Genomic DNA, 16,967 nt, shown 5'->3' on the forward strand with positions numbered 1-16,967 from the left:
AGTACACAGTAAAGAAAGATTTGAAAAAAGATATGATAGTTATTCATCCATTGGTAAGAAATTAGAAGATCTAAGGACATCATTTTCCTCACAAAATGGTAAAAGAGAGGAATAAAACTCTTAAATCTCATTCATCAGCTTTAAATATGTATTGTCCTGAGCTACCATATGTGTGATTCAGATAAAATTGCGATGTAAAAACAATAGGCATCAAGAACACTTTCCCACCTAAATCTCAAAAGGGGAAAAAAGCAAGTAGGGGCATGAAGGAGAATTTAATAAATAAGACAATCCAGGACAAAAGGCTTTGAAAAGAATCTGCAGAAATCCTCTGGTACATTCTTTAGACTAAGCAAAACCATGTAAATATCCCCAGGTAAGTAAGTGCCCACAGAAGCTCTTCCAGTCTTTTTCATGCCTTTTCAAATCTCCCATAGCTCACCCTCCCTCCTCTACCTTCTCAGTTGCAAACCTTGAGAATCTCCTATTTTACAGAAAACATGGAGGCCATTCACCAAGAACTCCCTCTTCTCCCCTCTCTCTCATCTCCTATCACTCAGATGCCTTCCCCACGCTTTCCTTCACCCTTGTCTCACATGAACAGTCAGCCCTTCTCCGTACTAGACAAATGCCCAAATACCCATCCAAGTAACCCCATTCCATGCATCTCCACTCTTTCAATCTTTTTTCAATCTTTCAATTTTCAGTCTTTCCTTCCCTACCAGCTTCTTCCCTACTGCTTACAAGCATCCTGATGTCTCCCTCAATCTTTTTAGTCTTCTATTTCTTCCCCCAATCTCTTTCCCCAGCCCTATCCTCCCTGTTGCCTTCCAATCTCCCATCTTCAACTTCCTTTCAGACATCTCAAACTAGATGTCTAGTGGACCCCCTACAGTTGATATGGGTAAAACTGACTTCATTACCTTTCCATCCAAACCCTCTCTGCTTCTAAATGGCAAGGGCATGCTCCCAAGCCCTCAGGCTGGAAACCTAAGAGTCATCCTGGATTCTTCACTCTCTCACCACCACCCCCATATGCAAGCTGTTGCCAAGGCCTGTTGACTTCATCTCTGTATTGCAATAATCAAGTCGTAAGGTGATGAGAGCATGTACTAGGTAGTAGCAATGCCAGAGGAAAGAAAAGAATGTGTGGAAAAAAATGGGGATTGTCAAATGAGCTGGAGAAGGAAATGGCAAATAATTCCAACATCTCTGCCAAGAACACCCAAAAACACCTAAGGATCAACTACGACTGAAACAACTGAACAACTGAAAACTCTGTATATTGCTTGTTCATACGTAGTTGTTTGCATGTTCTTTGTATGTTATCTTCTTAACATAATACTTGGCATGTAGTAGGAGCTAAAGAAATGTTATTAAATGCCTGACTGCCAGTTATAAGTGAAATTAAAATTTTCCACTTGTAGTTTAAAATATCTGATGAAAGAAACCTATCAAAAGGCTTTTGGTAGACATGAACAATTTGATATAGTTCCAACTGTACTTCCCGCTTTTAAAAAACTGCTTTTTAAATATTAGACTGCACACATGATAAACGTGGAAATATGTATGGAAGAATTGTACCTGTTTAACAAATACTGGATTACTTGCTCTCTGGGGGGGAGGAGGAGAAGGGAGGAAAAAATTTGGGAACACCAGGTTTTGAAAGAGTAAATGTTGAAAAATATCTTTGTATGTATTTTGAAAATAAAGTTATTATTTAAAAAAATAAAATGGTACCAAACATTAAAAAAATTAGATGCACACTCCTCGAAGCCAGGAATTGAATCTGTTCTACTTTTCCCTTTGCGTCTGTATAGAAGCCCAGCATCTACAGTACACACTTGACAAATGGAGGACTCAGATAAAGGAAGCTTCCTTACATTAATGCTGCCTTCCTCTTCCTCTTCATCACAGTCGAGGCCTTCATGGGAGATCTCAGTGACGGTATTCTCTTGAAGTAGATTGCTCCCCATGCCATTCATCCTCTGGCTCTCGGTCATGATCTTAACTTTGATACTATGAAAATTGGTGGCAACTAAGCCTAATTTCAAGCTGACGGGATCTCCTTGGAACTGAAAGCTCTGGGTACTTTCTCCTTCCTTGAAGCCAGGGGGCTGATACTCATTAGGTGTTACTGCCAAGTGAAATGAGAAAAAATCAGTGCCTGTGTGCAATAGGCCCCCGAAAACCATTCGCCTTCACCTTCAAGATGCTGCACCAGACTGCTTACATCTGATGACAAAAGAACAAGCCAGGAAAAGATCCTGCCTGTGCAGGTCTCCACTCACTCTCATTGTTGTAGTAGAGTTTCATGGTCAGTGTGATGTCATTGGGAAGAGGGCCGAGATTCTGCATCAGCACGTACAGCTTGCGGATGAGGAGGATGCTGGCCGTCTTGATCTCTTCACTACTTGTTCCACTACTGTCAAAGCTGGTATTCATGCTACAATCGGGACAGAAGAGCAAAGAGGGTGATTATCAGAAACAGGAACTGTTGGCGTTCCCTTCCAAGAGGAACAGTCAGTTTTGTTCTTGGACAAAGTATTTATAAATAAGCTATTGGGTTGTGTCTGTGCTCACTTACCAAAAAAAAAAAAAAAAAATATATATATATATATATATATATATATATATATTATTAAGGCCATTATTCTCTTTTCTGGAAATTTTTTGCTTTACAAAAGAATTAGAAGGACTGACTTCCCCTCCTTTCCTATCCATCTGCCTTCATTTTGGATTTCTTTGACTTCTCTATAATATCCAACTCCCACCTTTTCAGTTTTCTTTTATGGGCTGCCTTTTCTCCTTAGATTGAAGCTCCTCAAGGGCAGGAACTATCTCTCTTTTTTGCATTTGTACTCCCAACACTTAGCAGGTTTCCTAGCACATGGTAGGCATGAATAAAAATTTACTGACTCAATTTACTTAAATATATATATACCATTATATATTTAAAATATAATTGGTTTTTGAAATATTTTATTTACATGTTCATTGAGGCTCCTATTGAGAGGATTTGCTATGGTGGGTGCTGGAGGGGAATATGTGAGCAAAGGCCCTACAGGATGGGCTAGATTATAGTCTACATTGGTGAAGTCCTCAAGTTCATTGTAGTATGGGATTGTGGTCAAATGGAAAGAACCTCAGGCTGAGGGTCTGGGAGCCCCAATTCACTGATTATCCTCTTTGAATTTCAGTTTCCTTATCTGTAAAATGAGGATATTGGATTGGATGATTTTTGAGATCTTTTTCAGGTTTAAAATGTCAAGATTCTATAACATCTGTCCAAGGCTCTATGTTCAGAAACTCTTGCAGTAATTGGTTCCCTCCCAGGAACAACCAAAGCTTTGAACTCTTTCTATCAGGGTCTATCTGTGTGAACTTTGGCGGCCTAGGAAGGCCACATCTGTAGCCACCCTGTACATTTTCAGTACCACTGAGGAAGGAGGAGGAAGGCAAGCTGCATTTCTCTTCTAGGACAATTATATCTTCTAATGAGAGAGCTGATAATGCAAGCAACCACCAAATTCAAATTACAATCTTGGTTTCTGGAAAATTACCAATAAGTCCTAATTTTCCCTTCCCCATCAAATTTGAATATTACTGTTTCACTGATTATAGCAGCATAAGATCTGAGAACCAGAAAATTTCAGGGTTAGAAGGCACCTTGGAAACATCTCTCTAAAACAACCCTGACTGGCATCCAATTTCTGCTACCCCACTTCTTTATATATGAACACTTAAAGAATAAGATTTACACCACATTGAGAGTATCTTCACTATATCCAAGTTGAATTACATAGTCTCTATGGAGCCTTCCAATTCTGAGATGCCCAAGATCCTATGATTTGTAAATAATAATAATAATAATAATAATAATCTACACAAGCAAAGGAAGTGATGAAATCAAAGATTATATAAGTATAAAATCTTAGTGTGTTTGTTATATATCAACACAGTTAATTATTTTATTGAATGACTACAATATGCTCACAGTACTTCTGAATGCACTGTGGACATTAAAAAAAGAAGGGTGTGACTGTCCCTTGCTCTCAGAGAATTTTAATTTGTTTCATTCATATCTATTCTTTACTTGACTTTAGGATTTCAGATATAATAGTAGCCATCCCTCAACCTTATTCCGTGGGGCTTGCCAAGAGACATCATTTTTGCATCAATTCATCCCCAGGAAACTTGGGGTAGAAGGCCTCTGCTACACAAAGATGTTTGATTGCACTTCTATGGGCAGGCACTCCTTCCACTTACACCGTAATTGCCCTACAACTTAGATGGTATTTTGGAACGGCTGTGAATGAACACTTCATCACCCCGTGAGCATCCAAGTAGCTTAGTAACCTTTCCAACTTAGCAGGATCTGTCACTGATTGTGCCCTGTAGGCAGAGTCTTCATGAACCATGATGTGATAAAACAATGGAGGATGCAAAGGGAGAACATCTCTCCTGGATCCCATCTATCCCTGCCCATCCACCCCTTCTGAGAATAATGATAATTGAGGCTTATTATTTTAATTAAATATTTAAAATGAGGGTTACCTGACAAAATCCATTTGGGGTCCTTCATTTGTGTATCGGAATTTGAATTGGTATAACTCTGTGACTTTCTAGAAAGGTCAAAGGAAACAGATAAACAGATTGTTTCAGAAACGATTTGCAGAAAATGCATAACAGGATTACCAAAAAAACCCAATTATATTGAAACACCATAATAGAAATGCTAAAAAACAAGACCCAAGCTCACAGATCCCCAAGTTAGGAACTCCTGCTTTGGAGAAAGATTCCCTGTTCTGCAGTAGGTTAATGGGAAGAAATGGTCGAGGCACCCAAGTGCGGAAGTGTGGGTGTGCAACATTTCAGCAAGGAGATTGAAGTGGAAGTATTTGTCTCTTCCATTAGAATGTAAGGTCTCTGCAACTAAGGACGAATTTAATTTTTTTTTTTTGCATTTCTCTTTCACCTAGCATAAACCATAGTAGGTACTTAATAATTTGTTGATCGATTATCAGTTGACTACTTACCACAAATGCTGACCAAGTTTTCTTACCTATGCGTTTGTTTCACAGTATTACATGATTCAGAAAAAATATTTTCTAAGATTTGAGGTGCCAGCCTGGCAGAGGCTTTTCTTGACTGTTGTCAGAGGCAAGGTGTTGGCTTGGGTGCAAGAGGGTTCCATGTATTCTATTTCTACCTTTCTTAACACCATAAATACTGGAGACAGACAGCCTCAAAGTTTTGGAGATTAAATGTTTTCTTCAATTAGACACTGTGACACTTTCATTATCCCCTATTTCTACTGAAAAAAAAAATTCTATATTTTCCAATTTCTTAATAGTATAAAGGTTACATGAGAACGGTGGACCAGAGACAAGGGAGAACCAATGTCTATTGGTCTGAGCTTACTACGTTAGTTTGAGAAGAAAAGTTGGCAGTATGTTGCCTGGGCTCCATGAGTGATTTCCCCACACACACCCCGGCAATTACTGGACCTTCTAGGCCTGAGTGTCTCCAATTAATTAAAATCTTGCTTGTATGAGTTACCACTCATGGCAGCAGAGGTAATTTGGCTGCAAGGGCTCACTGAGTTGATGTCTTTAGAGAACCATTTCCAAGGACTCCAAAATACTTTTCCTGGGACATAAATGAGAATTTCCACCACATTACATTATGAGAACAGTCTGGCTCCTTTTCCCCTATATTTGCCCACTCATTTGATACTTTGCTGCATGCTTTATAAGATTTTCCTTTAGTTCATCACCATTATTAATTCAACATTTGACTACCCCAAACCCCCAGGTTTTAAAGCACGCACCTATCATGTGTCAGAAACACGACAACCACTGCCTGACTCAGTGACAGACAGAAAGTTTTGGGTCTGGAAAACTACCCCTCAAAACTGCCAAGGCAAAAATTGTGAAACTCATCTACAAATAAAGGTAGAAAGGGGTAAAACTGGTTTGAGCATTTTAGATGCCCATGCCTGCGCAAACCAGTTTTTCCCCCTGCCAGAACTCCTGCGCGTCAGCTTGCAGACCCAGGCTCGGCCCTGTGCTGCTGCTATTCCAGATGACTGCCAATGACTTGGCAAGGTGGCGAGCTTCTCCAGTTGGGAGCTGGTACTGGGCTGGCAGGACTAGCTAACCCCACCTCTGCACAGCAGCTCTGGGATCTGCAAAGGCCTCAACGGGCTGGCCCTTCAGTAAGGGGAATCGTGAAGGCCCACACAGGGACTCAAAGCAATCTCCTTCCCAAATCCAAGATGAGCTAGAGAGGGGAGTTGGAAAGCAGTTTTTTGGAAAATGATCTGTAGACTTGGAGAGTGGCCAGGGGAACTCAGGTGTGAATGGACTTGCCCAGGGAACACAGTTAGTATGTGTCAAAGGCAAGGCTTTATTGGTCTTCATGATTCCCCAGTGACTCCCTATCACCTATACCAAGCTGTCTGTCTGGCAAAACCAAGAAAAGATAGAAATCATCAGTGTGTGTGTGTCTGTGTGTGTGCGCGCGCGCACGTGTGAGTGTGTTTGTGTATATGTGTGGGAGCGTGTGTGTGTGTGTGTGTGTGTGTTTGTATGTGTTGGGGGGTGGGAGCAAGGGGATATGGGAAGACAGACATATTAATATGTTATCTGTGGAGCAATGAATTCATTGAGCCAAGCTTTCTGGAAAATAATTTGGAATTATGCAAGAAGGGGAAGGGAATTAAAAACTGAAGAAGTATTTACTATGTGCTGGGCACTGCACTAAATACCTGACAAAAATGATCTCATTTGATCCTCATTTAAGTGACCTGCCCAAGATCACACAGCTGATAAGTGTTTGAGTCTAGCTTTAATGTCAGGTCTTTGGGACTCCAGAACCAGTACTTGAGCCACTATGCCAGCAGCTGCCTCTAAGAAAAGTATAATCATTCATTTGACCCAGCAACCTTACTACTGTAGGTCAAAGACAGAAAGGCCCCATATATATCAAAATATTTGTAACAGCACTTTTTTGGGAGGTGGGGTGGGAAGAAGAAGGCCACAAAAACTGGAAGTAAATCGGGTGCTCACTGACTGGAGAATGGCTGAAAAAAAAATTTCAAATTTTGCTACATGAATTAATGGAATATTATGATGCTGTAAGAAATGGCAACTATAAAGAATGTAAAGAATCATGGGATAGCTAAAAGAACTAATTCAGAGGAAAAAAAACAAAATATCATTGTAGATGATGACTGCAGTAATGTAAACCAAAGCAACACTAAAAGGAAGTCAAATTCTGATTAATTACAATGAATGGGCTTGATTCTGCAGAACAGAACAGAAAGCATACTTCCCTCCTCTCTTAAAGAGGTGGGGGACTCAATAAAGAAATACAGAATGTTGCATAAGATGTCAAGTGGTTCCTTTACTATTTGACTTTCCTTTATCATTTTTCTTTGTTACAAGGGCAAGTTCAATGTGAGGGCAGGGATATAAAAGGAAAAACTAGCATGGGGAACAAAAATATTTTTTTTTTAAGAAGAAGCTTGCAAATAAAAAAAAAAAGAGGCAATTTCAGCAATAAGGAAGCGATTAATTTGGATTTATGCCAGAATACTAGTCTCAACACTTTTATTCTTTCAACAATTGAAATTACTTAACCATAAGATATTTGAATTTTTTAGATTAAAACATCACCTCCCACATTATGAATATCCCTTTATCTCAGTGTGGTATGAAATGGCCAAGGTACTGCTCAGGATTTTATCTAAGAGCATCTAGGATATATATATGTATATATATATATATATATATGTATATATATATATATGTATGTATATATATATGTATATATATATATGTATGTATGTATGTATGTATATATATTTTTTTGAGAGCTCTTATCCAAGTATCAACATATGTATATATATATATATATTTTTTTTTTTTTGAGAGCTCTTATCCAAGTATCAACATAGGCTAAGTGTAGATAATAAAGAATACCATAAGATCTAAGTTGATTATGTGGTAAGGAAATAAATCCAATTGAACAAGCATTAATTAAGCACCTACTAGATTCATGAAGTTAATGCTAAACTCTAGAAATACAAAGGCCAAAAACAATCCTCTGACCTCCAGAAGTTTTCATTCTACTGGGGGAAAGCAACATACATTTTACTAAGTATCTACTATGGCCAAACGTTATGTTAGTTATTAGAAATACATATATTTCAAACTTTAGTTAAGCAAATGTAAGGAAATATACTTCACATATGGTTTTTTCTTCTTCTTACCTCTGGTTCCTTGGGATTTGTAAAAATCTGTTTTAATAAAAAGTAAAATTTAATTGATTTTTTTAAAAAGTTATTATTCTTCCTATATCGACTATATGTCCCAAAGGGTTACCTGTACTATGTTAACTGAGGGCTGAATTTGGTTAGTATTCCATAAATAATGGCCATCCGTCAATCATGTAGTTTTCAAACCCTTCTTTGGGGGCCTTGGTTTCCCACTCCAGAAGAATACACTCGGCACTCTAGTGATGCTCCAGTCTTTGAACTGAGCTCAGCCGGTCCTCCGGCCACAAGCAGATAGGCCTGCACTTGGAATCTCTCAATAAGAAGGTAAGGGGAATCTCTCAGATTATTCCCCATTCTGAACCACGGACAGAATTTTGCTATTTCCAAAGAAATGTCAACCAGATTCCTGCAACTGAGTTTAAGTTCACAAGGTGACTAAGAGAATGGATCCCTGGCAACAATTAAGGTAAGCTAACATGTATTTGGCCTTCTTATAAATACACCTTGAAATACAAAAGGGTCAGATGTCTGGCTCTTCCAAAGAATAAGGAAGGAGATAAAAATAATGTGGATTTTGAAATATTTACTTACTGCAAGTACTGCCATGTGAAGCTGCATGGAAAAAAAAAAGAAAACAATTGTGAAAAAGCATTCATGTGTTCATGAACTCCTGTTAGTATTGATATATTGATATCTAATTTAACTTAATTAAATATAGCTCTAGAGATGATCTAAAGGCCTGGGCGGGCAGGCAGACTGCAAGCCTTTATTAAACACCTACTGTGAGCCAGGCACTGAGCTAAGTGCTGTGGATACAAAGAAAAGCAAAAGACAAATCAGTCACTCATTCATTCATAGCGCAATTATTAAATAACTAGAGAGTGCACAGCTTGGGCCCTCAAGAAATTTACAATTGGGGGAACCACACCATTGCTTTTGACACAGATCCAGCTATGATATGAGTCTAATAAGGTTCCAAAACATGTTTATGAAATATAAGAAAAGCCTGAGCTAATATCTTTAGCTTAGGGTCTGAATGTTGCACATATTTCCCTCCAGTTCTAAAGCTCCTTCTCGGGGGCCCTGAGCTCTTGATTGGTGAGTGTGCCACACTTAGGGCCTCCAGACGCTCCAGTCATCTCCCCCATCACCCTCTGCCCCCAGCTTACCACTTCTGGCCCCCAAGCACAATAATCAAGTCGATCCCAGCAACCTTTCTGGAAAGAGCAGATCAGTCACTCACCTTAGGGATCCGCTCACCATGCATCCAGGTGACTTTGTGGTCCAAAACAGGCCCCTCCTTCCCCTACATGTGCTATTTTTCCCTATTAGAAAAGAAGCTCCTTGAGGGCAGGGGCTGCCTGCCTCCTATGTTTGGACCCCTAAGGAAGCACCACATCTGCCGCCTTCTTCGCTCACTGGATGAGGGAGCAAGAGCAGCAAAGAGCCTGAGGAGCTGGGACTGACTCCTTCATCTACAGATGAGGAAAGCTCTGGCAGGGAGGCGTGAAGGGACTCGGGGCTCACTCGGCTGGGGTCGGAGACGGCTTCTGAGCCCACCTCATCCCTGACTAGTGCCGACGTGGTAACCAGTACCGCAGTACTTGGGAGCGGGATGTGAACTATCCTGTGGAAACCTGGGACCCAAAGCTAGGCCAGGAAGCGCCAAAGGCGGCCTATTGGTGGAACACGAGCGCCACACCGTGGCGAGCTTGCTAATTGCACGTCAGTGAGCAACCACAGCCCTGACTCCCTAGGCACCAGCTTATGGGAGGAAGATCTGGGGGTCTAGGAGGAAACACAACTGGGAATTAGCCCGATGGAAGGAGGGAATGGACAGCGCTCGCTGACAAAATGCTCTCTTAGGTCGTCTTCCCTAATGGAGGTGTGCTATAAACATGGACCCAGCCCCCTGAAAACAGCAGCTTTAAAAGAACTTATTTGTTAAGTGTCAAGGTATTAATCCTGTTTTAGACAGTAAACGCGGCAGTTCAGTTTCACACAAACGGTCAATTCAGCAAACCAAGTCAGTCAGATTCCAGCCCTTGTCTCCAGGGCCGGCAGCGCCTCCATTGCAGCCTAGATCATAGCTCCGGCCTCCTGGCTCTCCTCCCGGATGCCCCCAGTCTTCCCGCTCTCCTGTCCAGCATGTTCTCAAATGCTGTTTGCCCAGTAGGCCCCGGGAAGTTCCAGTGGCTCCTTACCTCCTCTGGGATACTTTTTAAAGAATCTGTTTACTTTTTAAAGCCCTTCACGGTTTTAACCCAACCCCTGCATCCATCTTTTCCAGATACCATCCTTCTCCTGTACTCTGGATTCAAAGGGGCTTCCTCTCTGTTTCCCACATAAGATCCTCCCTCTGCAGTGGCCATTCCCCATTCCTGGCACAGCCTTGTGGCCGTCCCACTGCGTCTCTTTTCCTTTACATGCACCACCTTTGGAAAGCCTTTCCTGATCCCTCCACCTGCTAGGGCCTTGCCTCCCAATCTACTACCTTGTATTTATTTATGTTTATTCTCTTCATATTAACTGGGTACACACATAAACACATATACACATACATATAAAACTGTAGTTTTTGCTATTAAAAGCTAGTAAGGCTCAGAATAGATCAGGATTTGGGGGACACCTCATCTGGAAGTGTGTATGTGTATTTCACACCCATGGTACATCCCAGGGTCCAGATCCTTAAATATCAGCTCCTTGTGAGTGGGAACGGTTTCCTTCATCATCGCTACACCTAGTACCTAATAATTCTTTAATAACCTTAATAACCACTTGGTGACTGACACAACCACGTCAATTAATTTAATCAAACAATCCATCTGCTAGCTTTGTGTGGCCTTAAAGGGAAGCTCTTGGATTCCAATGCTTCTAAATTCAATTGATTTAAGATTAACTCATTTAAGGGGCAGCTAAGTGGATAGCCCTGGAGCCAGGAGAATCTGAGTTTAAATCCAGCACCAGACAGACACTAGATACTTATTAGCTGTGTTTTTCTGGGCAAGTCACTTAACCCCCATTGCCTTGAGAGAGGGGAGAGAATTATTAGCTGTGTTTTTCTGGGCAAGTCACTTAACCCCCATTGCCTTGAGAGAGGGGAGAGAGACAAAGACAGACAGACAGAGACAGACAGACAGAGAGACAAAGAGAGAGACAGTGACAGAGAGAGGGGGAGGGAAGGAAGGAGGGAGGGAGGAAGAGAGAGAAAAAAAGAGGGAGAGAGAGAAAGGGAGAGGGAACAGGAGAGAAGGAGAGAGCGGAGAGGGAGAGAAGCAGAGAGAAAAGGAGAATGACAGAGAGGGAGAGATACTCACTCAAGAGATTTATGGAGCTGAAGGTAACTGTCCTGTCTTTTTTTTCACTAGTTTTCTGCTGCCAACTTGAACTCTTTCCATCCAAAATTAAATTCATTCCTCCCTCCTTGCAAAAAAAAACAAAACAAAAACAAAAAAAAAAAACAAAACAAAAAAAAACAAAACAAAACAAAAAAAAAAAAAACCTACTCTTTCGTCTTCCCCCAAGGTCCCTATTGTAATGTAGTCATCATTTTCACGACATTTAAGCTCAGTCTCTGCTTTGGCCTCTCCTTCCCTACATTCAAGTTTTGGGCCTGTTTTACCCCAACAATATCTGTCAGGCTGGTCCTCTCACTTTGATTCCTACTGCCACCACCCCAGGCCCTGTTATTTCTCATCAGAATTACTGCAATAGCCTCCTGGACATTATTCTGGATTCTAGAAGATCCTTTATTATCTAGCCATGAACAAAACTGCCAGATTAATCATCCTAATATCCAACAAATCTGTTTATATCACAATCAGATGTCTTACCCTCACATTCACAGCCTTCCACAGTCTGCCTCGAAGCATCCTTATGTCACCCCACATGCCCTGATTTTTGAACTCTGAACATCAGCTGGCTTGCACTCTGCCCCTTCTGAAGCCTAACTTCCTACATCTGATTCCCATCACTCCCCATCCCTGAGCTGTTCACCTGGACGGTCCTAAACAGAAATAAGTGTTTAGGTTCTACCTGGTATCACAGTTAGAAGTAAGTAGGTTTTACCTCCTTCCCAACTAAATTACAAATTACTTAAAGGGCAGGATGAATGCTAATTATATATATATTTTATATATATATATATATATATATATATATATATATATATATATATATATATATATATATATATATATATATATATGTAATATAGACCCCCAGAACCGATATTCTTCCATGTTAAATAGGTTTTGAAGAAATTATAGGAGTTGTACAAGCAGTTTTCAGCAGACATGCACACAGGCATCAATGCTGGTTTCCAGCACAACTAAGACACAAATAGTACAATTCTGAGTATATTCAAATTGCTAAGTTCCAGATTCTTGTCTCCTCAGTTTCACATCCTGTGGATCACTTCCAGCAACTTCAAAGGAAACTGTGGTCATGACAGAAGCATGAGCTTATGAAAGAGAAAAGGGGTACTGGATTCTGAGTGATGTCAAAGATATCAGTGAGACAAAGTAGTCTTAAAACCTAAGCATTGAACACCAGCAATTGGAAAGGAAACTGGTCTATGAATGTAGATTCAGGCACAGATTCTAGGTATAATCTTTTTTATCATTCTAGTTTGAAAAGCAATAAAAGATAGGCCTTTGATCATAACAGAAATCTTAAAAGACTTACATATTTCTTTTCCAAAGCATCAAAACAACCTTTAATCCTGCCAAGAAATAAATGGTTGACGTTAACATGGGTCAGTCTCAAAGCAAAAAAAAAAAAAAAAAAAACACCCAAGAAAAGAAGTTTTGTATTTTTTTTTGCATTCATTAAATTGAAGCAGGCCCAAATCAATAATGCCTTTGCCTCTTCTAGTTAGTCACAATTCAAGGCTATCACACATACCGTGGCACGCCACCAAAGCTCAGATTAGCCTGAGAGTCACGGATCACACCCTTGACTCCTTTGGCTTGACTTTTTGCTTTTCTCTTGATACAAATAAATTTTTTTTAAAGTATTGGAAAATAGAATTATTGGATCATTGTTCACAGATGCTTATACTAAAACGTGAAACAGTGCTATTAAAAATAGCTTTTGCCAATGCTATTTTTTCCTAATCTAAGCATTTAAAACCTAGTCAATTATTTGATACATGATTTAAAATGTTGCTGCTCAGCTCATTTTAAATTTGAGCCACTTACCATTTGATAATCTGCAGAGAGCCAGGACATTTCTTATCTTCTCGAAGGATTTTTAAACTGAGATCTAAAAAAAGAATACATCATTATCTGAATTGCATTCCTGTTTTAATTAAATTATTCAAGCTACAATAATTATCCTCTTTCCTTAAATTCATATTCATACAATATGTATTAGAAAGGACTTTTGACATTATGTAGTATACTATGTCACTTTACAGGTGACTAAATTGAGATCAAGAGAAAATAAGTGATTCTCCCATAAAGTGGCAGGAGCCCAGATTTGAAATTAGTCTTCTAAATGCAAATTAAGACAACTCTGAGATACCACTACACACCTGTCAGATTGGCTAAGATGACAGGAACAAATAATGATGAATGTTGGAGGGGATGTGGGAAAACTGGGACACTAATACATTGTTGGTGGAGTTGTGAAAGAATTCAACCATTCTGGAGAGCAATCTGGAATTATGCCCAAAAAGTTATCAAACTGTGCATACCCTTTGATCCAGCAGTGCTACTAATGGGCTTATATCCCAAAGAAATACTGAGGAGGGGAAAAGGACCTGTATGTGCCAAAATGTGGCAGCTCTTTTTGTTGTGGCTAGAAACTGGAAGATGAATGGATGTCCCTCAATTGGAGAATGGTTGGGTAAATTATGGTATATGAAGATTATGGAATATTATTGCTCTGTAAGAAATGACCAACAGGAAGAATACAGAGAGGCTTGGAGAGAATTACATCAATTGATGCTGAGTGAAATGAATAGAACCAGAAGGTCGCTGTACACTTCAATACTGTATGAGGATGTATTCTGATGGAAGTGGAAATCTTCAACATAAAGAAGATCCAACTCACTTCCAGTTGATCAATGATGGACAGAAACAACTACACCCAGAGAAGGAACACTGGGAAGTGAATGTAAATTGTTAGCACTACTGTCTATCTGCCCAGGTTACTTATACCTTCGGAATCTAATACTTAATGTGCAACAAGAAAATGGTATTTACACACATATATTGTATCTAGGTTATACTGTAACACATGTAAAATATATGGGATTGCCTGTCATCAAGGGGAGGGAGTAGAGGGAAAGAGGGGATAATTTGGAAAAATGAATACAAGGGATAATATTATAAAAAAAAATTACTCATGCATATATACTGTGAAAAAAATTATAAATAAATAAAATTTTAAAAAAAGAAATTAGTCTTCTGCTGCCAAGTCTATTTTTTTTGCCATGATATCATACTACCTCAATTGCTTTTCTTATATCATTTATTTCACTTTCCCATATAGGAATGGGGCAGGGACACACATCTCCATAACTTGGCAGTCACCTCCCCAACTGGTTCCCAAGTGTCTGTGCAGGGAGCAGCCACTGTCATTTGACTCCTGGTGCTCTCTCAAATCCCAGGCTGACATTCTGGAGAGTGATTTGGAACTATGTTCAAAAAGTTATCAAACTGCATACCCTTTGTCCCGGCAGTGTTATTACTGGGCTTCTATCCCAAAGAGATTTTAAAGAAGGGAAAGGGACCCTTTGTAGTGGCCAGAAACTGGAAACTGAATGGATGCCCATCAACTGGAGAACGGCTGAATAAATTGTGGTATATGAATGTTATGGAATATTATTGTTCTGTAAGTAATGACCAACAGGATGACTTCAGAAAGGCCTGGAGAGACTCACAGGAACTGATGCTGAGTGAAATGAGCAGGACCAGGAGATCGTTGTATACTTCAACAACAATGCTAAATGATGATCAATTCTGATGGACGAGGCCCTTTTCAACAATGAGATGAACCAAATCAGTTCCAATAGAGTAGCAATGAAGTGAAACAGTGAAAGAACTCTGGTAGATGACTATGAACCGCTACATAGAATTCTGAATCCCTCTAATTTTGCCTGCCTGTATTTTTTATTTCCTTCACAGGATAATTGTACACTGCCTCAAAGTCCGATTCTTCTTGTGCAGCAAAATAACTGTATGGACATGTATACATATATTGTTTTTAATTCCTACTTTAACATATTTAACATGTATTGGTCTACCTGCCATCTGGGGGAAGGGGTGGATGGAAGGAAGGGAAAAATTGGAACAAAAGGTTTTGCAGTTGTCAATGCTGAAAAATTACCCAAGCATACCCAAGCATATATCTTATAAATAAAAAGCTATTAAAAAAAAAACAGGCTGATTTTCACTATCCACCCCAGCTACTGCCAAGGAAGGTGGGAAGATAAGCAGGGGAGAACATAAAGAGGATCCCTTAGAACTACCAGATTTAGTGGAATGTGCTGAATAAACAAAGAGATACTTTGCCAGAGGAGTAGGGAAAAAGGGAAAATATGGGAAGACAAGCTATAAGACAAAAATGAAAATGGGGAAATGTGATTGAATATCCTGTTTATAGCTGCCTAATGATACTGTTGGGGTGAAGAGTGAAAGAGCAGATGGTCTATCTAAAAGAACCCTGACCATGCCCCCAATAAGCTATAAAGTTTCAAATAGCCAAGAGGTATGTTGCTCCTATTTATTTCATCTTGATAGGACTGTAGCACATCCCCAGGGAAAGATCTGAACTCAACAAGGAGCTAAAAGAGAAAAACTGAAATAGGATGATGGAGTATTGATATAAGAAAACCTCGGAACAGAACAATGGCAGCTGGTGGTACAGTAGATAGAGCCTAGAGTCAAGAAGACCTGAGTTCAAATCCAACCTAAGACACTTGCTAGTTGTATGACCCTGAGCAAGTCTACCTCGATTTCCTCAACTGTAAAATGGAAACAATAATAGCACTCACTTCCCAGAGCTGTCGTGAGGATCAAATGAGATACTTATAAAGCAGTAGCACAGTAAACGGCACATAGTAGGTATTTAATAAATACCTATTCTCCTTCTGAAGAGCAATTTGGAACTATGCCCAAAGGGCTATCAAACTCTGCATTCCATTTGATCCAGCAATTCCACTACTAGGTCTGTCTCCAAGAAATCATTAAAAATGGGAAAGGACCCACACATGGAAAAATGTTTGCAGCAGCCCTTTTTGTATGGTAAGGAACTGGAAACTGAGTGGATGCCCATCAGTTGAGGAATGGCTGAATAAGTTATGGGATAAGAATGTTATGAAATGATGAGCAGGATGATTTCAGAGAGGCCTGAAGAGACTTACAAGAACTGATGCTAAGTGAAGTGAGCAGAACCAAAAGTGTTAAGAACAAGACTATGTGATGATCAATTGTGACAGACATGGCTCTTCTCAACAATGAGATGATTCAGGCCAGTTGCAATGGTCTTGTGATGAAGAGAGCCATTTACACCCAGAGAGGGGACTGTGGGGATTGAGTGTGAATTAAAGCATTAAAGCATACTATTTTCACTTTTTTTTTTTTTATGGGGGAGGGGGGGGCGCGTTGCTGTTGTTTGCTTGCTTGCTTGGGTTTTTTTTTCTTTCTCATGTTTTTTTTCCCCTTTTGATCTGATT

The 16,967-nt window shown here is 39.8% G+C and overlaps 1 protein-coding gene across 7 annotated transcripts in view; it reads right to left on the reverse strand.

Annotated features, from left to right (window-relative positions):
- The window catches only part of HORMAD2 (HORMA domain containing 2), a 75,601-nt gene that overhangs the window by 44,920 nt on the left and 13,714 nt on the right, over nt 1–16,967 (reverse strand). For all 7 annotated transcript variants that reach the window (XM_074294359.1, XM_074294385.1, XM_074294393.1 and 4 more), the window contains exons 4-10: nt 13,486–13,549; nt 12,971–13,007; nt 8,876–8,896; nt 8,279–8,305; nt 4,558–4,625; nt 2,292–2,446; nt 1,884–2,137 (exon numbers count right to left, since the gene is read on the reverse strand). In XM_074294359.1, the coding sequence (XP_074150460.1) occupies nt 1,884–2,137; nt 2,292–2,446; nt 4,558–4,625; nt 8,279–8,305; nt 8,876–8,896; nt 12,971–13,007; nt 13,486–13,549 (626 nt within the window). The remainder of the gene's footprint in view (nt 1–1,883; nt 2,138–2,291; nt 2,447–4,557; nt 4,626–8,278; nt 8,306–8,875; nt 8,897–12,970; nt 13,008–13,485; nt 13,550–16,967) is intronic.

This window comes from Sminthopsis crassicaudata, chromosome 1 (assembly GCF_048593235.1).
Source record: "Sminthopsis crassicaudata isolate SCR6 chromosome 1, ASM4859323v1, whole genome shotgun sequence".
NCBI classification, from domain to species: Eukaryota; Metazoa; Chordata; class Mammalia; order Dasyuromorphia; family Dasyuridae; genus Sminthopsis; species Sminthopsis crassicaudata.